The sequence below is a fragment of the Rattus norvegicus genome, chromosome 7 (genome assembly GCF_036323735.1).
Source record: "Rattus norvegicus strain BN/NHsdMcwi chromosome 7, GRCr8, whole genome shotgun sequence".
Lineage (NCBI taxonomy): Eukaryota > Metazoa > Chordata > Mammalia > Rodentia > Muridae > Rattus > Rattus norvegicus.
Window position 1 is genome coordinate 22,725,590 of NC_086025.1, and position 24,415 is coordinate 22,750,004.

General features: G+C 47.2%; 2 protein-coding genes across 5 annotated transcripts in view; both read right to left on the bottom strand.

Annotated features, from left to right (window-relative positions):
• The window catches only part of Txnrd1 (thioredoxin reductase 1), an 84,934-nt gene that overhangs the window by 7,970 nt on the left and 52,549 nt on the right, over positions 1-24,415 (bottom strand). For all 4 annotated transcript variants that reach the window (NM_001351984.1, NM_001351983.1, NM_001351981.1 and 1 more), the window contains 11 exons: positions 14,992-15,114; positions 13,586-13,658; positions 11,408-11,527; positions 9,446-9,588; positions 8,814-8,929; positions 6,726-6,951; positions 4,671-4,763; positions 4,087-4,163; positions 3,752-3,908; positions 3,563-3,670; positions 1,682-1,777 (listed from right to left, as the gene is read on the bottom strand). In NM_001351984.1, coding sequence (NP_001338913.1) covers positions 1,682-1,777; positions 3,563-3,670; positions 3,752-3,908; positions 4,087-4,163; positions 4,671-4,763; positions 6,726-6,951; positions 8,814-8,929; positions 9,446-9,588; positions 11,408-11,527; positions 13,586-13,658; positions 14,992-15,114 — 1,332 coding nt within the window. The remainder of the gene's footprint in view (positions 1-1,681; positions 1,778-3,562; positions 3,671-3,751; positions 3,909-4,086; positions 4,164-4,670; positions 4,764-6,725; positions 6,952-8,813; positions 8,930-9,445; positions 9,589-11,407; positions 11,528-13,585; positions 13,659-14,991; positions 15,115-24,415) is intronic.
• On the bottom strand, positions 22,056-23,378 carry Eid3 (EP300 interacting inhibitor of differentiation 3). The gene is given in 1 exon segment (NM_001044304.1): positions 22,056-23,378. A coding segment is annotated over 1 exon segment (1,161 nt). The 5' UTR covers positions 23,321-23,378; the 3' UTR covers positions 22,056-22,159.

Below are 24,415 nucleotides of genomic sequence, written 5' to 3' on the forward strand. Positions count from 1 at the left end.
ATTTAGAAGCAGTCAGTATTGCGGTCAGTATTGTTACATAACCTACGTCAGACACCTGGGGGTTTGGGTGTGAATAAGGTGCACCCATGTGCTATAAAAACATTGAAAATCCCCTAGGTCTGCATATCATAACATAGGAGAGCATAAGAAATCTAATCAGGTCTTATTCGTGCAGTCCCAGGGATTGAACCCAGGGCTGTGAGCAAACTAAACAACTCTTCTACCACTGAGCTTCATTCTCAAAAAATGGCATTAATTGTAAAAGGTGCCAGGCTCCATTGACCAAGGAGGACTCCTTTAATTAAGTCCCAAAGCATGGCATAATGTTTAGACATAGATAAACACATGAGCAGGCGAGAGACACCCAGTTCTGAAGAGGTAGGAAGGGACAGAACGTAAGACAGTGAAAGCACAGGAGGAGGGAGTGACGTCATTGACGTGGCTGCCACACGGCTGGCATCTAACAGCTCTGCTACTCGAAAGACTGCACCCTATCAGTGTACTCGGCCACAGCACGGGCAGGACAAGCAGATAGGAATCATCAGTGGTCACAGTCGCGCTATCTCAGCACTGATTAACGGAGATGCTGAACGGTGACGAGCGCGTGTCCAGGGAACAGAGCCGCTATGAACTGTACCTGCACTGCTGATCTCTCACCCAGGAAAGGCTGGGGCTCACTGACCTGAGCGGTGAGCAGTAAGCGCTTCTGGGTGTGAGTGTGTATTTACATGTGTCACACGTGGAGCGTTAAGCTCTGTTTAAAACCAAGGACGCTCAGTCACTGTCAAGTCAGATGACACTCAGATATATCATGCTTTAATAAAACTTCACGTCTGAAGATAAGAGAAAGTGACACGCAATTGGTCCCTATGTCAGTGCGTGGTTCATTAGGGGTTAACCTAGTCTATTCATTTACTAAATGTCTACGTCAGTGATGACCTCTGCATCCAAGGCCATGACCTGAAACCCTCTGGATTCTGAAAAGAGAAATCTGTCTCATGTAAAACAGTAGTTTTTAAATAAAGTCTGTCTTCGTTACAGACAAACCATAAGACTATTTTAGAAATCTAAACACATTCCTTGGGGGTTTGACGCAAGGCTTCAGCTTTATTCATATTTTTCCTGAAGGGATTTCTAAGGTCAGGTGCTGAATATGTGAAAAATTCAGTTTCTGGGACAATACCGAAAGAGAGTACGTGTGTATGCACACATGTATTCTGGGATATAATATGAAATGTACTCTATCTCGCTCACTCCGGGTCTGGAATAGCTGGGAGGCGGAGGAGTCTGCCCTCAGGCTTGGTCACCAGTGTAGCTGTGGGTTACATCTCCATCTGGAGCCCAGTCAAGTCCGAGCTCTGCCCACCACAGCTGTCCCTCAGGGCCAACCACAGAGGATCAAAGTTTTGGCTTGTTTTTGGTTCTTTTTATTTTAGGTAGCTTAGGACTTCACGGCTCTTCACTCATCAACCCAGAGAAGCTCTAAGAGTCCCCTGACTCCCTTCAGTGAGGCCATGGACCAGGAAAGATGAATGGACAGCAGGCAGGGGAGCCCAGACCCTTGCTTCAGATGCTGCCTCTGGGGCTGCGGACGCCAATGGGTGGAATCTTAACATATCTCATGGTCAAACTGAGCTGTCTCAAAAGGTACAGATTCCACAAAGACCACCACTGCACTTACGTTGTCTTTAAGGTTACAGACGACTTTTGCATAACATTTGTTGTTATCCCGGGATGGAACTGTCCATTCCAATGGCCAGAAGAAACTGTGGTAAACCTGGAAGACACAAGCACAGTTCAGACTCAAGGCCAATGTTGTCCAGCAGTACGGGTGGAGGTACTATACTAACTAGCGCTGTTACTAAAGCTCGCAGAACAAACTGACTTGGCCGAAAGGCAAACACCTAAACCTTTGCTGTCAGTCCCCTCCGACTAATCTTGCCTATTTCAACATGACTGGTGAACCTTAAGTAATATAACAAAAAACCAAGGAAGCCACGAGATTACTGTCTTATATAAGAATTCAAGCCGGCACAGTGGGGCACAGTGGTCACGTGGCCTTTAAGGCCAGCACTTGGGAAGCCGAAGCAGAAGCAGGTGGATCTGAGTTTGAGGCTATACTGGTCTACATAGGGGGTTCTAAGACAGCCTGATCGATTGACATAATAGACATATTCATGTTTCAAAAAAAGGACAAAATACAAGGTGACCACCTGGTTAGCTTAGATCAGTGGTTCTCAATATTACTGCAATACTTTTATGTCTGGGGGTCGCCACAACCTGAGGAACTGTACTAAAGGGTCACAGCATCAGGGAGGGTGAGCGTCACTCGCTCAGAGTAATGATAGCTATAAACAAAAGCCGGGGAGCTGGCAGGGACAACTCGAGCAACCGCCTAGCTGATGCTGCTTCCTGCTTCCAGAAACCTCCTCCAGGGACCTCACTGGACAGCACAGGAGGGAGGAGGGAAGAGGGAGGAACAGGGGAGCCAGATGATGTGTCTTGGGCATGACATACAAGAGAGCCTCCTTCTCTAAGGACTAGCCTCGGAGTACGCTGGGGAACCAGATCAGTGATCTGATACATAAAAGGGCGACACATCATAGAATTACCCAGACAAAGACTAGGGGACCCTTCCAAACGGCTACATTACAACAGCATCTGTGAGTTGTTGATTCCTACTTCCTTAATTGGGTCGTGCAAAACTTCTTCAGTGCAAATATATTACTTTTGTAAGGAAAACAGCAAAGCATAGTAAGAAAATGCAGTCTTTGTGTGAACGTGACTTGGTTACCAATAACCTTAAAATAAAAATACTTACAAAAAAAAGTTGGAGAGGTAAAATTTGTGGAGGCCTGTGTGTCCCATGAGGATATCAAAGAAGACTACTATTATATGTATAGTGTAATGTATATTACTATATAGGGCACTATTATCACGCCCTGCCTTATTCCCCTGAGCCTGGAGCTCACCATTCTTTGTTGAAGCTATCGGCCAGCAAAGGCCCAGCATTCATCGGGTGGATACTGCCTGCTGCCCCCCCCCCCCCCCGATACATGCAGACCCAAGTTCTCTGTGAGTGCCGCGGATCTGAACTCAGGTCCTTAAGCTTGTACTGAAGCGCTCTTACACCATCCGGCTGCTTGATACTTTTGATAGACAACCAATTATAAAAGCGGACAGTGGATCATGACCGTGGCCACAGATATGAGACAACGCTCGTCAGTTAAAAGATCTGGGTTCGGGGATGGGGATTTAGCTCAGTGGTAGAGCGCTTGCCTAGCAAGCGCAAGGCCCTGGGTTCGGTCCCCAGCTCCGGGGGGAAAAAAAAGATCTGGGTTCAATTCCCAGCTTCTCTTTAGCTTGTTAGCAACTTCTGCCTACCGTGGCCACTGACATACGCTATACTGTTACAGAGAGGCTGTTGAAGCCATCGTTGTGAGTGCCTGGTAGCTCGCAAGCACCCGTGACTCATTCATCTGCTTAATTGCACTTTTCTGCACATCTGAAACCATCTTGATGCTTTGAAGAAGGCAACGTGAAAAGGAGGAAAAGAACTTACTTCAATATTTTCTTCCCCAAATTTCTCTACAGCTTTTTCTTCAGAGAGGCCACAGCAGCCATACTCCAAAGGAGTAAACACAGTCGTTGGGACATTGTCATAGTCACACTGTGTCAAATGGAGAAAAAAGCAATTAAGAGAGACGACGACAGAAACCACTGTCACAGAGGATGACAACACAAAACTCACTTTGACAGTGGAGCCGCCATACAGCCTCTGAGCCAGCAATCTCCCCGCCTGGATGGCCACGGGGGTCAGCTCCAGCTTCCCCTCCAGAATGTCACCAATGGCGTAGATGTAAGGCACATTGGTCTGCTCCTCATCCGTGACAGGTATCTTCCCGGTCCTGCAACCGTGAATTGCTGCGATTAGTGACGTGACACCACATACCCTTCCTCCCTCAAGAGCAACGCTCCGTTACTAACAAAGCACAACAGTGCATAGGGGTCAAAATGCTCAGCAAAGCTCCGGGCCGCCGCAGAGCGAGGGAAGCGGTGAGGAGCTGCGCCGTGTGGTCCCCTTACTTTTCATTGATCTTCACGCCCACGGTCTCTAAGCCAATAGTTCTTGTACAAGAATCTCTTCCTACTGCAAGCAACACCTGAAAAAAATAATAAAGTATTAGCAAAACCACTGCATAAACTACTTAACACGGGCTTGGGAAATACCGTTCATTAATAAAAGTCAGGAGTGTAAGCAAGCTAAGACCTTTCCTGTTTCAGTCTTTAGAACAGACACGCAAACATCTCTCGGCATTTCTTACGAGAAAGGGAGTTGCTGCCCAAGTTAAGTTAGACAAACCTAAGGACAAAGTGCATGGCCCATGGCTGAATTATGTGCTAAGCGACAGTCTGGAAAGATGAAAAGGGACCGCATGGGCCGAGTCTAGCTCATTAGCAACCTCTGCCTATCTGTGAAACTTGGCATACAGGATATTAAGTTACCAAAAGGAGGGTTGAAGCAAGCCATCCTTGTGAGAAAATGAATGCTAACACCAGAGTCACTGAGATGTCTTAGAACATCTGTGCAAAGAACAGGATCATTTTAGAGAGGAAAGTTACCCCAAGTACGTAACTGACGCCCAGCCCGACCTGGGCCCACTCCTTACTGTGTTAAATTCGTCTTCTATGGTCTCCTCACTGTTTGTGGACTTAGCGGTCACCTTGAGTCGGCCTGGTGTCCCTGCTTCAATCTGTTCAATCTACAAAAGGAAACAAAGAAGCAGACAAGGAGGATCAGCTGTTTCTTCTATTTCCATATGCTTCATCCTCGGAAGCAGAGGACTGACAGGCTATTACCTCATCTCCCCCAATAGCAACACTGGAGAAGCAACTTCCATTGACCTCGCTAACACTGCTTGCTTAAGGGGCTTCTGCTCAAATAATTCTTGAACAGAGAAGAAAGCGGAGAACACATAGCGGACCCGTCATAGCACAATCCCTAAAATGGACCAATCCTAGAACATCCCCAAGACGGACCCATCACCCTCTGCTGTCTCAGGGCATACGATGGGAGTCACGGCTACTCAACTTCAGAGCATCCCTTTTTGACTACAAATGTTCACTTTCACTGACAAAATGGTAAAGTATGTGAGCAAGGACTTAAATGTAAGTCAGAGAGCCCTAAGACTCACAGTGGGAAAGATATGTTTAAGTACAAGTTCAACAGCTGCTGCAGATACAGAAAAGGAGTGAGTAGCCTCCTGAATTAGCAGGAAAAAGAACACCCTCATCCTACAACACGCAGATGCCCCTGGCAATCTACAGCACACAGATGTCCGTGATGACCTAGAGCACAGAGGTGTTCGTGACAGCCTACAGGCTAAGGGCACCAGCTCCAACAGTCCACCACTCCTTTAAAGCAGACACTACTCAGGAGGAGTTTCAGGTCAGAAAAGCAGATATTTCCCACAGCACAACACACAGCTGTCTCCTAATCACAGCTGGAATGAAAACGGGGGCTATGCCTGTTCCCTGAAACCAGCCAGAGCAGTGGTTCTCAACCTTCTTCATGCTGTGACCCTTTAACACAGTTCCTCATGTTGTAACCCCCAACCATAAAATTATTCCTACCTCATAACTAATTTTGCTGCTGCTATGATCCATAATGTAAGTGCCTGTGCTTTCTGATGGCCTTGTGAAAGGATCATTGGCGCCCTCAAAGGGGTCACGACTCAGGTTGAGAACCACTTAAGTACAGAGATGAAGTACTGGTAACTCCCAAGAAATCCAAAGCTCGGCTCTCACACTATGGTCAGACAGGCGGTTAGAGCCACGCTGTGCTCCACAGGGACATTGGCTAGCACCTCACAGGAAATATGTGAAAAAATGATGCCGCCATTATTCTCAATGTACAGAAGAGATGAAGGCTTGGAGAGGCTAAGTAACTCTCTAAGTCATTCAGCAACAGACAGACAGTATTGGCAGGTCTGATCCCAAAACTGTATCTTCCTTGCCAGGCCAGCACTAGAGAGTCAGTCACACAAAACAGTCAGCCTAGCATTTCTAAACTGTGCCAAAACCAAGCCATTTCACCCATATGAGCAGAAACTGCTGGTCTAAGATGCTAAGCGACGGACTTGACCTTGTAGCATGTATGCATGTGCCAGTGTAGACAGAACCTAGAGGCTTCTGCTTGTTAGACATGCGCTCTGCCACTGAGCTCTGCCACTGAGCTCTGCCCCCAGCCCAGGGCCACCACTCTTATAAGGTAATGGTGACGAAGTCATAGACATAGCTCGTATCTTGTATTTTAGATCCCTTATGGGAAAGATTAAATGGAGTGGGGAAGCCAGCCCATGAACAATTATTTCCAAGACAGCGGGATTATACAGTGACTGTGATGGCAGTGTGTCCAAGGAAACTGTTTTCCTGCAGCAAGCACAGAGGGGTGAAGGGGAGAGTCTAGTATATGGGTGTGTGCATTCAGAGTTCTAGTGATGTAGACCAGGGGCCCTGCCATGAACGGATGCTGTCAATGCATCAAGGCAAGGGGTCGCTGGTGTGGACACAGCAATGGCACTGAGGCAGCAGTCAGCGCGTGCATCAGCACGGTGCTCCTGACGGCCCCTAATGCTCAAAGGTCTGTCTGCTTCTACCGCCATCCTGTCCTTTTGCCTCTCACCAAGAACATAACCCAAGCCCCGCACAGCAAACGCACTTACTTTCGTCGGCACGAACTGCCTGATAAACTTGATACCATGCTCTTCCATGTGTTCACCAATTTTGTTGGCCATGTCCTGGTCAAATCCTCTAAGGAGAATGGACCGCACCATTACAGTGACGTCGAGGCCGATACCAGCCAGGAATCCTGCACATTCCAAGGCGACATAGGACGCGCCAACCACTAGGGTCTTCCCCGGGCAGTAAGGCAAGGAGAAAAGATCGTCACTGGGAAGAAAAGAAAAAGAAACGTTCACGTATGAATAAAGATGCGAGTATCCTCCAAAGAATGAGAACTTTAATATATAAACACTTGATAGGACACTGTGCATGTGACAAAATTCTAAAAGGTCTTAGACACTAGGTCTTTGTTGGCAATACCCCACTGGTCTTTAAATATGCTAAACACAGCCAATGGCATAACTTCTAGCACCAATCAGATCCCACGGCCATTTTGTACTGTGTGGAAACGACCCATCCGCAAACCCCAACCCCACTGACCTACACTCAGTTGCCTTCCTGGGTGGAAAAGGTTTTCTTCCTAATCTGGAACATCCAGTAGCAAGAGTGGGGGGTGGGGAGGCTTTGAAAATTTAATCCTTGTAATTATACAAAGTTTAACTCAACAAAACTGTTGTGGTTGAGTTTAAAAGAAACCCCAAAAATGAACAGGCATCGTGGTGAGTGCCTTTAATCCCTGTCCTCAGAGAAAGAGGCAGGAGGGTCTTAGTTTGGTGCCAGACTGGTCTACATAGAAAGACCCTGATTCAAAAACCAAAAAACAAGGAAAAACAAAACAAAAAAAAACTGTATGTCAGGGTAGCTGGATAAGGGGGTGCATGGTCCCAGCCCAGCACATGGGTGGGAAAAGCAGAGGATCATGGACTCACAGTGAGTTTGAGGCCTGCCTGGGCTGTACAGTGCCCTCCAGCCTATCATCACCAAAATCCTAAATTGTTGGGCACAGTGACAGACGCTTGTGGACTCAGCTTCTCAGGCTGAAACAGGAAGATCGCTTGAGCCCAGGGATTCAAGTTCATCCAGGCAACATAGGGAAACCCTATTTCTAAGATAAAACACAGGTAAGGGACCCTGGTAGGTCTGAACGTCTGTGTGTCCAAATATTAAAATTCCTCACAGTGTTCTACCGCAAGCATTACTCTTAATAGGGTTTTAGTTGATGATTAGGGCATAAAAAAGTCTGGCTCTCATGAACAGGACCAGAGTCTATACAAGAACCCCACAGAGAGACCACCACCCTTTCCACTCTAGGAAGATGCCACCTATGAGTTCCTCGAGCTTACGATGTCTGAACCTCCGGAACTGTGGGCGGTTTGTTACACATAAGCTCCCAGTTAATCACTGTGTTACAACAGCCCAAACACAGTACGCCAGACCACACACCCCAGGTATAGGGACAGAGACAGCCAAGCTGCCCCTGCACCAGGGATTAGGGAGTCAGATTCTAGAAGGAGGAATCCAAAAACTCCCAGGCAAAAAAGAGCATCCAAAATAGCAGAGACTGTCTGTGTGTCTTAATGACTTTGTCATTTAAGACTCCTCAAAATCAGTGCTGGTAGTGTTATCCCTAGATGAGAAAAATCTTTTTTCTTGACATGTTTTAGAAGGCTCTTCTATGGGGTACTGTCATGTAGTGGGGCCGTGCAGTGGGGCTGAAGCCTCAGAAGCCTCGTGCAGATGCATAGCCACGAGTTAACCCTTTGTTTCCACTCCCCTGGAGCTGACAAAAGAACAAGGTCCTTGTTCTGCACAAAATAAACTTTGGTACAGTAGCCCACACTTACGTTACAAAATACCCACCTGGTTTATAAATACACATAAATTAATTTCAGGTGCAAAGAGAAATGTAACTCTAACTTCCTTATGTTGCCAGGGTAATGCGCTCACGCTGCCTGGCAGCGTGACCAATGCCTGTACCTTGTAACCTTTAAAAATTTCAGTCCCTGATCCTTTTCCTTTCAATCCCCAAGGATAATCGTGGCCAAGAATTCTTTCCTACATCCAGGAAACGAACCAGGTGGGTTTAAAGAACCAGGCGGAGGGCCAGCCATGCGGCCTGTTTCTCCCACCTGCTGATGCAGTACTCTTTGTCTCCAGGGATGCCCAGGTAGCGCGGCCTTTCACCGGTGGCAATGAGGAACCGCTCTGCTGAGTAAACTTTTTCTTTACCTTTGTTATTTGTTGCCTGCAAAGGAAACACTGTCAATCCCAAGGCAGGACTATCCCTTAGAACCTATGGTTAGCACAGGGCAACCCACACAGTGCCTCCCTCAGTCCCCCTAACAGTAAGAGAAACTAAAGGCTGAGCAGATGAAGGACTGCCTTGAGCAATACTACTACAAAGTGACAGAGCAAGCCTCACATCCAGGGAATCTGGCCCAGGACTGTGACACTCTCCAGCTCCACAGAAGGCCCCACGAAGCATAGCATCGAAGTGACCAAACCGGACAATCCATGCTGCAGTGGCCTTAATTTTTACACCTTATTTGATCTCTTAAAACACATTTGAGGGGTTGGGGATTTAGCTCAGTGGTAGAGTGCTTGCCTAGCAAGCGCAAGGCCCTGGGTTCGGTCCCCAGCCCCGAAAAAAAGGGAAAAAAAAAAAAAAAACCACACATTTGAAACGGTTTTCTCTGCTAACACCAATGAAAGCTATTTTGAAAAGGCAGGGGAGGGCCATTGACTGCAACTTTACAATTACCATAATTTTGTGAGGACCAATGAATTTCCCGTAAGCATTCTCATAGACAACCTTCTTCTCCCGGAGAGCTACTCGGTAGCCCCAGTTCAGCGAGCCGATATGATTCTGCACAGATTCTGTCATTTTCTCCCAGTCATGCTTAACTGCGTGAGAAGAGAGAACAGTTAGTCCTTCAGACCGCCTGGTGAGCTCGTCAGTAACTCTGACCTGGAGCCAGGCAGTTTCAACCCAGGAGAACACGTTCTCTAGGGGCACAAAAGCTGCTTTCTCATGTCCAGGATTCAAAACCACAACACAAATTCTTCCCTCCTTTATGAAGAAGTGAACTGGTGGTTTACTTTGGATTATAAACATTGATCTGTGTGGGGAACAGGGTGCCATTAGGGCTTAGGACTGCATCTGCTACAAAGTCAGACTCTGCTGCAGCCAGAACTGGGTTACTACACTGTAGCCGGGCATGCTCAGTGTGGGCGCACTGTGGCATCACGGCCTGGCATCATTTTGGTCAATGAACTTTACTGACATATAGCCAAATTCATTTGTACTTCATCTGAAGCTATTTTCACAGTATGAAAACAGAGCTGAGTGATTCCCCAGAAACTGTAGGCCAGGCCCCAGCATCTCAAATCCTTGCTTTATCTGCAAGTCTGCTGGCTTCTTATTCAGAGAACTTGAATCTCATTGTCCCCAAACCCTGACCTGGAAAAAAAAAGAAAAATTCTGGTTCTATCACTAATCCTATGAGTCAAGACAGTACAGACGATATTTCAAAATTTCAACTGATAAAAATCGATCAGACGGGCGCATGTCTACAACCATACTTAGGAGGGCAGCTGAGCCTCTCAGTTTGTTCTAGGCCAGTGTAGACTATAGAGTAACACTTCAGTCTTAGAAACAGAATGTGTCTAACACCAGCATTTGGGAGGCAGAGGCAGGTGGATCTCTGTGTTGAAGCTAGCCTGGTCTACAGAGTGAGTTCCAGGACATAAAGGGCTGTACAGAGAAACCTTGTCTACAAAAAAACCAAAAAACAAAACAACAACAACAAAAAAAACAAACCTACCACCACCACTATCCCCCACTAGTCACTGGTTAATCATTGTTACTAATGACTTGGGCACAGATCAAACACACTCAGGAGACGGAGGGAGTCCCAAGGAGTCTATGGCTGAAGAGGAAACAATACAAACAGGTTTCTCTCATGAAAACGAAGTCTCGAACACTGATCAAGGAGCCGGCCACTGAGCACAAGACAGAACCAGGCCCGTGAGACTCAGGACTGCACAACGGCCGGCCTGTGGCTTGGTAGAGCATAAACTGCAGACACTCGATTCTCACGTCGTGAATGTTAGAACTAGAGCCCTCCTGAAGAGGTCACACACTTTAGGGGCCGTGGAGCCAAGACGCCTGGGGCAGAGCTGCTGTAGGAAGCCTGGAAGAGCCTGCCTGGCCGGCCTCGGTTCAGCAGAAGAGCAGAACTCACTGTCCGCCAGGAATGGAAAAGGATGGTACACACCCTGCCCCACAGGCCAACCACCTATGATCATTACCAGTACTGTACCACCAGCTATTCTTCTGTGGGCTGGGTCTGGTTTTGATTTATTTTAAAGTGTTGTCCTTTAAGTAGATAGCGGACTTGTCCCAGTGATAGCAAGTGACAGGAAATCCAGCCTGAAATCCAGGGAAGTCGCTCTAGTCACAATGAAGTGGAACTGCAGCTGTCACCTAATGCCCTAAAGCCGACGATTCGAACTCGTGTGTGAGGCACTCAATACGACTCAGTATCACCCACAGCCTGAAGTGCGAGCTCAGAGGGCTCAAGAAGTGTTTCTCAAACCTGACAACCAAGAGCCCTGGGGCTCACCCGGGCGGACTTGGGATAGGCAGTCCTCATCGAGGTCCAGGTATCTGGAAGGCACACTGCCAAGACCACAGCTTTTGAGCCCCTCCTTCCCCCCTCACCTGTGTCCTCGAGTTTCCAGCCATAGTTGCGTGAGTCTTTCAGAGCTTGTCCTAACAGAGCCGCCTGGTGCATCAGTTTTTTAGGTATGCAGCCCACGTTCACACACGTTCCCCCGAGACCTGCAATGACAAAGAAGTCAGCGGCACTGCGGGGCTGCAACGAAGTCGAGAGTATTAAAGGGTAATGAGACATCAACATTGACATCATCATCATCATCATCATCGTCATCGTCATCGGTCTAATGTAGCCAATACTGCTAAAAGTTTATTCCCAAGCGTCATAGCATTTCTGAAGTCACAGAGCCTAATGTACAGAGCAAAGTAGTCATTCTGAAACAGATTTCTGCAATTTCTATAACGTCCAGATTCAAAATGGTCAACGGTGATGCAAAAATTGAAATTTTACTATGTGCAAAACTCTAGACCTGCTGCCTGGTATGATGACGGGGTTGCTACACGAGGCGTGGTTAGATGCAGGTCTAAAAATATGTATAAAATTTGATGTTTATGTGAATTGGGTGGGAGGGCAGCCTATAGTTTCCCCTGATTCTCCAAAGAACTCCTATGTTAAAACTCCTCTCTCCCAGAATAGATCCCTAAGAACATCGGGGTCACAGCTTTCTATCGGGCAGGGAGGGGAGGTGGCTCTGGAGCTCACAGTTCAAGGTAAGTCCTCTGAAAGATACCGTTGTCACCAGGAAGTCCAAACTCCACAGGTCACAGAGTGGAGACTTAAGTCACTTGCAGAGTCCACGAGCTAACAGACTGCGCTGCCGTCTTATCTGGCACGACTGCAAACACCTCACGCTAATGTGAGCAGCATTAAATCCTTCATAAAATGTGCTAAGCATTTCCCATGAACTCCTCATTATCTGCCTACACTGGGCCAAAGTCCTCAAGGCCTGTAAAGTGCTGCTGTAAAGGCTGACTTGCCTTTCTTTCCACTTCTACTTGTCACGCTCTGACGACCCAGCTCGACCCACAGAGGACTCCTACCCACCTCAGGGCCTGTGAGTCTACTCTGGGAGAGCGCTAGCAATACTGCCTGCAGGTTCTGCTCCAGCGCATGCTCCGCATCGTCTCCTGCAGTGCTCTAGTGATCGGGCATTCTTCAGAAGCCCTCCCTGCCTGAGGACTTCAGAGCTCTGCTCTCCTGACCTCCCGGGAGGCCCCCTCACTACTCACCACCAAGTCAGGTTCCCACTAAAGTGTAAGTTCCTGTCTGAAAGAACTGCAGGGACAAAAATGTAGAAGAGCCTGAGGAAAAGAAGGTCCAGCGACAACAGGCCCAAATTGGCATCCAGCTCAAGGGGAAGGCCCAAGGCCTGACACCATTACTGAGGCTATGGGGCGTTCACAAAAAGGGACCTACCATGACTGCCCTCCGAAGACCCAACAAGCAGCTGAAAGAGTCAGATACAGATATCTGCACCCAACCAATGGACAGAAGCTGCTGACCTCTGTGATTGAATTCGGGAACAGCTGGAGGAAGCTGAGGAGGAGGGCGACCCTGTAGGAGGACCAGCACTCTCCGATTAACCTGAGATCTCTCAGACACTGGCCCACCAACCAGGCAGCACACACCAGCTGAGAGGAGGCCCCCACATATACAGCAGAGGACTCTGGGTCTGGGTTCAGTCAGAGAAGAGGCACCCAACCCTCAAGAGACTGGAGGCCCCAGGGGTGGCGGGTGGGAGGTGGAACAGTCAGAGGGTGGACTGGGAGGGGGCTAAAATCTGGAGTGTAAAAAAAAAAACAAAACATTAAATAAAATGTTAAAAAAAAGTGTAAGTTCCACAGGGACAGGAGCTTCTTCCACAGAGCTCAGTGCTACAGCCCCATGCTCCTGGTTCACAAGTCACTGACACACATTCACTGAATGAGTAGGCAATGTGCATCAGCAAGACTCAGATGGCTACGGCTGCCTTACTTAACTACCTGAAAGCCTCAACTCTACTCTACTGGGTAACAGGTTATGCAAAGGTCGACCTTTAAGCCAGCTGTGGCCAAGGTTTCTGCGGAACCCAAATCTACAGCTTGTAACTGGATCCCCTTGACTCAGTTCACGCAGGAGAGCTGGGCTTTGTCATTTTTCCTCTCTGTTGTTTTCTGTTTTTAGGTTGGCTTTTAGGAACTCACCACCAGGGGAAACCATGGTGCGCTACCTCAGAAACTCACCCCATCTCGTTCCGAGAGGAGTTGGTGTGACGAAGTCCAAGACCATCACCTTCTTGTCAAATTTGGCTGCCTCCTGGGAAATAAAGTTACTCAAGTGAGTCAACAATGGAGTGGAGATGAGGGCTGGCACCCACACCGCTTTTCTTATGCTCTAAAGCCTGAGGTACAACCAGTCACAGGTCGAGGTCTAGGAACATAACACACTGTATTGATTAATTGGCTCTAGGATAAAAGCCATGCCACTGACAGCTTCAAAGACCACACAGATTACAGCTGCAAAATTGTTACCAACAGCTGGCCAGCCCTGGCTAACTCCCTGCATGATTCTCCTCAAACATCAACAGACACCACACAAATCTGAAAAATGTTTTTTTTTCCATTTCTAAACAAATGGTAAACACCTGGTAAAGCCATCTGACCGAAGGCCAGAGGTGCCTGTCTCCCACGGTAGCCTGGGAGATGGACGACATCTTTTTTTTTTTTTTTTTTTTTTTTTGGTTCTTTTTTTCGGAGCTGGGGACCGAACCCAGGGCCTTGCGCTTCCTAGGTAAGCGCTCTACCACTGAGCTAAATCCCCAGCCCCAATGGACGACATCTTTAAAGGAACTTCTGAGTTTACCTAGTTCAAACCAGAGTATGGGAGGAGGTTTGTTTTCTTTTTCTGAAATTGTCTTTCTTGTAGACTTTATCTTTCTCACAGAGAAGTGTGGTATACTGGCCACTGGACCAGCAAAAGTTACTGGAGAGCACTGGAGGCCGTGTGTCCTTCAAGCAGGCCACTGTGACAGAGCGTCCCACAGCGTGCTACTAAGGAGTCACCTGGGAGCCTTCACGAGGCCCCACCGGAGTGGAGTGTGGTCACTTTCTCCTTTAGAAAGACCACACTGGAAAATCTGTTCACACAGGGAAAGGGTGTGGCAGTCAGAAGCTTCACTTTCCTATTGGTAGATTCTCTTCCCAGTCAAGCCCAGGACTGGCCGTTCTCAAATCACGTCACATACACTGAAGGCAAATCAGTTTTAATCAAGTCTAAGAAATCAACTGTTCATTGGAGACTGTTGACGAATTGGAAAAAAAGTCAAATGTTAGTTTAAAAAGACACGTAACTTCTAACCATTGCCACACACCTTCACAATACTTGAAACAGACAAGACAAAACGATCATGAAACCTTAAAAATGAAACAAAGCATGCCCTAAATCACTGGGCTCTGAACTTTCACATAAAGAGGAAACATTTTAGTCTGGAAAGGTGACTTACGGAGTCGTCTCTTTGTATGTTCTGCCAAAGTTAACAGAAAAAAAACCACACACGCCCGGATGGAGAATTCCAGAGAATGCAGACAGCCATCAGGGGAGGGAGTACTGTACCCTAACCGTTACCGGACGCCACAGCAGAGGCTTTTACCTTAGCTGCCGCCAGGCCTCCCGAGCCTCCTCCAATGATGATCAGGTCGAAGTCATAGGACTTAGGGGCATCTTTAGAGTCATTCATTGTTGACAGCTTTCGAAGTAGGCCTTTTTTGTTTGGCTGCAGGAAAACAACATAAATGAAAAGACTCTAACAGAAAAGCAGCAATGCCCGAAAAGCTTTGGCAAATCTTTCTTTAAAGAAAATCAAAGGCCATTTTCAAAAAGGGAATGCAGACTCTCACTGCAGCTGTGTACGGAGACATCCAGGCTTCCTGAAGAGAAACCAATCTAGGCCATTATCAAAGAGAACTGCGTCACCCAGTGCCCTTTCCCGGGCCTGGCCCCTCCTGTCAAGTGTTAGCACATTCTTCAGACAGCCCATTGGAACTGACTTAGGTAAACTAAGTTTGATAACACTCTCTCTCGGAATTTAGTACAAACAGGCACATACTAATCATACATAATGATTTTAACTGTGACATTTTCATATTGACTGTCCAGGAATTTTTTGTTCTTCCCTGATTTTTTTAAATCTGTCTGTCTGGGGGAGGGCACCTACTACAGCAAGGTTGTACAAATCGGAGGAAATTTTCGGAGTCAGTTTATCACCTTGGTAACAGGCACCTCTGTCTGCTGAGCCATCTCACCAGCCCCCCCCCCTTTCCTAGAGTTTTTAAACTAGGTTTTAAGTCAGGTTTCCCTCACTTTGGGGAAAATAAAACACGAGACACACAATTTCTACTGAAATTCTCCAGGTTACATAACATGCGGCTATTAGATTTAAGTATTCAGCACGGTCTTAATAGCGTCAGCAGTACAGAATCAGTGGGCTAAGGTCAGAAGCTAAGAAGTCTGCTCAGCCATCACAATGATGTCAAGACGGCAACTGAACAGGGGGCCTGTACTAAGACTTTATTTATTACACTGTGTAGCTGAAAGGAAACATCTAAAAATTGCAAAAAAAAAAAAAAAATCAACAAGTGATCTACGTGTAAACTTAGAAGTCTATGTCTCTACAAGGTACCTTATAGGTTTGGGTGTTTTGTTTTTGAGACAGGGTCTTACTCTGCAGCTCTGGCTGTCCTGGAACCCAGTAAGAGGCCGGCCTCTGCCTCCCAAGCGCAGGAAGGAAAGGTGTGTGGCACCAGGCCTAACGTCAAACCCATCGTGTATTCTACCACCCAGCCCTTGCAAGACACAGTAAATAGGCAGGGTACATGGGACTCTATAAGGCTCACCACTTTACCCTGTGGTGGAAAGTCCTGTCTAGTGTTTCAGTATTTATATGTATAGGACTTTAAAGACAGGTAGGTATTAAGAAAAAAATTAAGTATTTCTAAGACACCCTTTCATTCTGGTGTATACTAGCGTATGTGGTTTATATAAAGCGGGCTACACTCCACATTGGGTTGGACTGCTGTTTTAGCAATACACTCATTATTACATTCTAATCAAGTCCTGGGCTAATGAGGGTAATGACAGAAAAGTCAGCAAGTACAGGAAAAACAGTTTCTAATCCAGCTCTACCTTTAATGTCTACAAAGCCATGAACTTACCAGCCCAGGTCGTGTATTTTTTTCCTGCCTACTCTCAGGTGTAGAGGGTGGAGGGCAGAGACGGGGGTCAGCAGGGCGGGGCGTCTGGGATGAGGAGGGGAGTCCCTTGGAGGGATGTGAAGCAGGAAGCACAGCCCCACGAGAGCCCCTCGGCAGCACGCAGGGCACACGCGGTGGCTGGGGGACTGGAGGGAAAAAACCTGGAACCCAGCAACAGTTGGGGCAAGTGCGCGTCACCCAGACAGTCTGCGCAAAGGCTCTACCTCGGGAAGTCGGGAAGCACAGCCAGCATCCATCAACTGGCATGATGACCAGGGCTTCTCCTGCAATGCAGGGCACTGTGGGGGGAAACAAGCTGGTAAAAACAGCCACTCAGATCACAGTAGCAGGTAAACATTGTCAGTTAGCCAGTGTGACTGCTCCCTAGGCTCACCTATTGGTTTTAAAGGGTAAATGGGAAAACTTAAACAAATGTTCTTAAAAAAAAAAAAAAAAGAGTAATAACCATTGTGGGGCTGAGGCAATAAACCAGCAGATGGGTGTGCTGCTCTTGCAGACCCCGCTTCTCAGACACCAGCATTTGCATGCATACACATCTCCTTTAAAAGAGAGGGACGAGTATAGCTCGGTGGTTAAAAACACTAGCTGCGTGGTAGAGCGCTTACCTAGGAAGCGCAAGGCCCTGGGTTCGGTCCCCAGCTCCAAAAAAAAAAAAAAAAAAAACACTAGCTGCTATTCCAGAGGACCTGGGTTCAGTTCCCAGCACCCACACAGCAGCTCCTAAAACTCGACAGTCACTGAGCACACGAGTGGTCAAGACACCCATGCAGACAAACACCCACATACATAAGATAAACCAGAACAAGAACTGGTGGCACTGTGTGTGCTTTTCTTCAGTCAGTGAACAGATACATAGAACACAGGCACAAGACGCATCCTCTCTGCACCCCAGAACCACTGCCAAGCATGAGCTGTGACACAGACAAGCCTACAGACGAAGACCGCGTCACATGTGAGAAGGTGCTGGTGCCGCATTTGAAAGCATAGGTGATGAGAGAACAAAGACGGACTCCAACATTCCCTTTATCAGTCAACAGACGTGTATCCTGTGACGTGGACAGGATACCAATCACAATCCCCGCCTTGCTATACACGGAGGCTTGCATCAGAGCGTGACAGATCCACAGTCTTCGGAATGTTAGAGGAATGAATGTGATCTGAAGTCACATTCTTAAGAGATGGGTCAATGTCAGCAAGCAGAGGCAGACCTGTCCTGAAGTAAACTGTCCAGGAAACTGGATGCAAAAGATCTCTGCTGAAGACCTTTGAGGTTCTCAGAAATATGTCCTTACTTCACTCTTAAAAGAACCAGAGGCGGGGGTTGGGGATTTGGCTCAGTGGTAGAGCGCTTGCCTAGCAAGCACAAGGCCCTGGGTTCGGTCCCCAGCTCCAAAAAAAAAAAAAAAAAAAAGAACCAGAGGGTCCTTTTTCCATGAACAACAAAGGAAAGCATATTAGGGCAGATGGGGACACAGGAGAAAATTACAGACCCCTGAAGCCAACCTTTTGCAACACCTAAACCTTAAGGGAGAGCAGGTGCATCTCCCGCACCCCAACATCCTAAGGGCCATAAGTGCCCTCTCTTCCAAAGGTTTCTACTGTTCTTTTACTAAATTCTGTACTGGGCATGGATTTTTACAGTTCAAGCTTCAAGTCAAACTGTACCAGCCAGTTTATAAAAAAAAGTGTGCCAAAGGACCCTATAAGGTGTAATTGGCAAGACATGGGCATCTGAAGCATTCGCCTGAGCCTAGAACTACACTTTCATACTTAAAAACTGATCTGGGGGCTGGAGAGATGGCTCAGTGGTTAAGAGCACTGACTGCTCTTCCAGAGGTCCTGAGTTCAAATCCCAGCAACTACATGGTGGCTCACAACCATCTGTAATGGGATCTGATCTGTCTGAAGACAGATCCAGTGCACTTATATATAATAAATAAATAAATCTTTAAAAGAAAAACTGAACTGGCCATCAGCTCCTGCTAAACACTGTCCCCCTCAAAATGTTCCGCAGGACAGATCCTGGTGTTAGTTTAGCCAGACCCGCTTTGGCCAGACATCCAGCCCCCACAACTCGGTATGTAGTGTCGTCTAAAGCCATCGAGTGTTTGGCAATTTGTTACAGCAGGAGGAAACTATAGAATACCCAGGACACTAAATCCCTTTCTGGATGGACAGGGCTCCGTCACTCTCCTCCAGCGCCCAGCGCAGTGCCTGACATACCTGGTGCCCACCAGCCATTGTGTCCGTTACCAACGTGCACATCACAGTCAGTTGGCGATAGACTCCCCCAGAACAAAGGTAAGAAAGTTTAAAAGCACAAGACCTGGAGAAAACTGACCACTAGAAATGTCAACACGGAAAGAGGTGGTTCTGTGCAATTCACGGACTCAACGTCCACAATGAGACAAAATACTGCACTGGACATGTTTCGCATATGTTATGTCCTGTCAATTCCTCACAATAGTTAAACAGATGTCCCTTCTGTTTCAGAGGCCTGGCTATGGCACTAAACTTGCCTGAGCTGGTGAGATGAATCAACACCCACTAAGCCCAACTTAATTCCTGGAACCAATATGGGAGAGTAGAAAACTAACTCCCAGAAGTGGTCCTCTGACCTCCAAATAACCATGCACATCAAATAAATTAACTAATTGATTACAATATAATGGGAGCCAGTAAAACCTCATAATGTCCTAAGGGCAATCCCAACTCTCACAATAAAAGGACCAACTTTCAAAAGCTATGCTTTCATGGCGACATTTAATCTCAGCGCTCTGGAGGCACAGGAGGATGGAGCTCTTGAGGCCAGACTAGTCTACACTGTGAGAGAGTCTCTCTCTCTCTCTCTCTCTCTCTCCCCCTCCCCCTCCTTCCCTCTCTCTTTTCTCTCTCTCAAAAAGGGGAGGGGCTGTCCTTTCACACGTACACAAGCAGGTGCACACGCGCGTACACACATTCACATACATCGCACTCAAACACACCTCTTTACTCTTGCTCTTCCTGACAGACAGCATACCTAGGAACAACACTTCTCACATACACCTTTCTAATTTAATCCCATGCCTTCTTAGGTGTTGAGTGTTCCGTGTGCATGTGTACCGCATGTGTGCCTGGGGCCATCAGAAATGGTTCCAGATACAGCGGAAGTGTACAGAGCTGCCACAGGAGTGCTGGGATCTCAGATCGGATCCTCTGCAAGAGCAGCGGGTGCTCTGTAAGCACCATTTCTTCAACATCTTTGCTGTAAACCCAGAGAGGAGGGTGGAGGAGAAGCCGCCACGGGTTAGGGAAATTCAAGAGAGCATGGCCCTGAGGGCTGGCCAGTTTGAGTGAAGAGCAGCTCAGGTAAAACGAAGTACTAACTCGGGGTTATTGACAGGAAAGTAGACTCTGACAGCACAGAGGGCAGATATCTGGCAGCGTCTGTGCTGTTTAAGGCTTATTGTAAGTATAAGCTTGTGTGTGTCTTTTATCTGGGGACTGCATGTGATCAATGCAGGATGGGAGCTCCGGACTGGGATTACAACCTTCTACACAGGGGGGATTTTTACTTCCAAAACCAGCATCTGAGGTTTACAGGGTAGGGCTGATATGATCATAAAGGGGCCTTTTTATTCAATAAAGTTCTAACTTTAAAACAAAACCCGTAAGATCCCCCTACTTCTTTTACTGAATCTTCTCATTTTAAGGTGTTGACAAGCAGATTTGCAATTTGGTTACTTTCTACCATTCAATTCATCTCCTATCACCCAATTTTCTCTTTCCAAAGGACAGACATCTCTTGGAGACCCCAGGGTGCTGCCAAGATGTCAGGACGAGGAGTAGAAAGGCCAAAGGATGCTCCTCATCCTCAAGTGTGGCCAGTGCCGGGAAGGGTTAGCACTTCCCCTGTGGGAAAGGGGAAAGACAGCTACCACAGAAAGGGGTTTGGCTGTTTTCCTGGATTTTCTGTGCATTGCCGGCGTAATGGACTTTCTCCACACAAAGATCCTGGTATCATTTAGACTTTGGATTTCCCTCCCCTGAACCACTCCAGATTTAGTAGGAAAACTTACTATTAAGCGGAATAAAAATACCGCCAACCACATCAGTGGCAGCAGTTTTCCACCAACAAAGACTTACATTCAAAAGACTTAACGTTCGGGGCATGTCCACTGTCTCCTCTGAGATTATTTTCATAAACTACATTTTCTACATTGACCATCAAATAATTTCCATGCAGAGAGACACCCCACTCATGTTGGGGATAGAAGCTAAGGCAGGACTCGTGCTAAGAAAGCGCTTACCCCCTGAACCACACCCCCAGCTGCTCTGTAGTTTCCTCTTTTGCTATCTTCCAGAAGCAAAGGGCTACAACGTCAGCAGAACTACTCACATCAGCGCCTTGTTCCAACTCAGGCCCCACAAGAAACCTGGCACCTATGGCACGAGCGCCAGGGAGGATGGGGAATTCTTGGTATAGAGGCCAGATACAGAGCAAAACTCTCGGGGGCTTTTTTTTTTTAAAGTGAGGTTAATTGGGACAATCAGGGGCGTTACACATTGAAACATCACGGACTCTTTGGGATACTCTGTGCTGGTAGAAATCACGGCGCTGGCACCGAATCGTGACAGATTAGCCAGAGATAAGTTTCGAAAGTGAAAGTGACAAAAAATACTGTCCACCCCTGAGGACACTGGTGAGGTTGTAGAGATTCCAGCTAGCTTCTTAATCGAGTGTAGGTTTTCTATAAATCTGCACATCCGCTTGTGTTCAGACCTGTCTCCATTGCTCACATTGACCTTACCTGGAATGCCTTCCCGCCTAGTGTGTTGAGAGGCAGAGGCAGGTGCAGGCAGGTCACTGTGGGTTCCAGGACCCTGTCTCAAAACAAAACCCAGGATGCCTTCCCTATTGTCTAAACTGGACCTACCTTTTGGGCCTTAGTTGCTTCTGTCTGACAGCACACATACACACTTTTATTAAGTTCACTGATCAAAGAAAGTTCAGAACACAGAGATCCACTCTGAAAAGAATCATGTCACCTAGATTTTCTTTTTTTTTTTTTTCCTCTTTTTTTCGGAGCTGGGGACTGAACCCAGGGCCTTGTGCTTCCTAGGCAAGTGCTCTACCACTGAGCTAAATCCCCAACCCCCACCTAGATTTTCTTAATCTTAATATTGCCCAACAACTGACTTTTCTTGTCTTTTTCCTCAATCTTTCCCCAACTTGGTGAAAAGCCCCCTTACCCTTAGTTTGCCATATCAGAGAAAGCAATTCAGTATCACGGTGAGTTCTGGGTTTTTTTGTTTGTTTGTTTTTTTAACTAATACCTTCTAAGAACTCAGGAGCTTACTGAAAGTGTCATGTGGATTTCAAAAAGCTTCTCATAAGCATGACAGTGAATTTTTAAGATTACAACCTCAAGTCAGCAAGTAAAACACAGTGCACAGTAGACAATTTCATTTGTTCCTGAAAATAGTTTACTAGAATGTGTGCTTCTTTTTAGATCCCATCTCGAGATTTAGATCAAGATGGAGTCATACACTATTGACTAAAACTCTTTAGTATGAATTTTTGATCATAGCCTCTGAAATTTCAAAAGTGGAGACAATATTCTTCCAGTCCTGTAAACTCAAAGATATAACTCCTTGTTTCCTGCAGTAAGAACACGAGTCATTTTCTTCATCCACCTGGTTAACATTGGTTGGCTCGAGAATTGGCAGTCTGTCTTGGTCAAGCCTTATTCTTGCAAAGCCATCCCTAATAATAAAAGAAACGTAGAAGATATTCTCCACGGTGCGAGAGAATGAGTTTGGATCGATCACAAATTCAAAATACGACACTGGAGTATCGGGGTACTTTTGAAAGTAGGTTTGCAGCAATCCCAAGATTCTCTCCACTTCTTTTTCTGTCGTCTCCTGATTAGCATGCACATCCAGCTTCCTCAACTTTGTAGGCATATCCCCATTTCCTTCCATTTTGCAAGCTCGTTTGTGATGTTCCTGCCGGGGCTTTCGTGCAGAACGTTCTGCCTTAAATGAACCAAAAATGAAATGGAACGTTTCGGCTTGCAGCATCCAGGCCGTCGCTTCCTTGTGCAGCATGTTCCAGAAGGAAAGCGCTATGCTTTCATCGCACTCGCTCAATTCCTCACACTCCTCCTCCATCCAGTTGAGGCCCACAAACACCAACAGCAACTCACAGAAGGCCACGTGATTAAAAAAGCTCATATCCGAGTTTAGCTGCTTTGCTTTTTCTTTACCCAGATCAGAAGCCAAAACCAGAAACTGGGCGTCGAGGGCTGCCTCTCTGGTTCGGCTCACCCCGTCAAACAGCACATTGGCTTCCTCCAGGGCCTCCGTCAGCGAGTCGCTGGCCGTGTTCACGATGTCCTCGCGGTTCTGCTGCACGGTGTAGATGAGCTGCCGGTACTGCCTGCGGATGCTGCGGCACTTCTCTCGGTCCACCGCCAGCTCCAGGAGGTCTGGGTGCATGCAGGGGGCCTCGGGGCTCAGGTCATCCGAGCTACTATCCGGGCCTTCCTCTTCTTCCTCTTCATCTTCCTCCTCCTCCTCTTCCTCCTCCTCTTCCTTCTTCAGTGCCTCTTCGTCATCATCATCGTCTTCTTCCGCCTGCTTCACCAGGTGCTGCCACGCCAGGCTTCTGGCCAGCTCCTCTCCTTTCTCTTCGCCTCCAGTAAGGGAACATTTTTCTTCAGACATGTTGGCAGAGCGCAGGTAATAGCTCTCCAAGGGCTACTACCAACGGTGGCGATGCGAGGGCAACTGAAAGCGGTTGGAACACAGGGCTCCCGCCCACGCGCAGGCAGCCCCACCCCCAGCTCACCCGCGACCACACCTCCAGCCCAGGCTCCAGCAGACCTGCTTCAGGCCTCAGCCCGGCTTCTTTTTCTGCCTAGAGGGAAGTACATGCTAATTCACACACGCCTCGAGGGACTCACCCCCGCATTACACAAAAGCGATCTTAGAAGCGTCTCCGCTCAAGGATGGAAGAACAGTGGGCAGGCAGGATTCGGCAAAGGAGCTGTTTCTCTGGAGGCCTTCCAAAGGCTAAATAAAGGCTGGTATACACTACAGAGGGGGTTAACCTGAAGCCTACAAGATGAGCAAACTATGAAGATTTTCAATTCCTTCAGTGTTGTCACCCACTGGGTGAAAAATATGCTTTGGGAAACACAAACCAGCTTATGGGTGACCCAAGGAGCAGTTAAGTGGCTCAAGTTACAGTACACAATGTGAGCAGGGGCATGCCCAACTCACACCTCAGAAAGCTTGACCTGGCACATTCTTCAGCACCCCATGGGGTAGCTCACAAGCACTATCTGTAACTCCAGTTCCGACACTTTCTTCTAGCCTCCACTCACGACCATGTGCGCACACACACACACTTTTAAAAATAAACCTTGGGCTGGAGAGATGGCTCAGTGGTTAAAGCACTCACTGCTCTTCCAGAGGTCCTGAGTTCAAATTCCAGCAACCACGTGGTGGCTCACAACCATTTGTAATGAGATCTGATGCCCTCTTCTGGTGTGTCTGAGGACAGCATCGGTGTACTTATATATAATAAATAAATCTTTTTTAAAAAAAGTAAAAATAAATCATTAAAGAAGACAAAACCAGTAAAAAAAAAAAAAGTGAGGGAAAGGAATCAACTCCACAAACGTGTCCTCTGAACTCCACACATGGACCATGGCATTCATGCCTAAACATACATCATACATATGTCATATACTAATTTTATTTTTTTAATGGACTGAAGAGACTGCAGACATGGTTCAGAGGTTAACAGCACTTGCG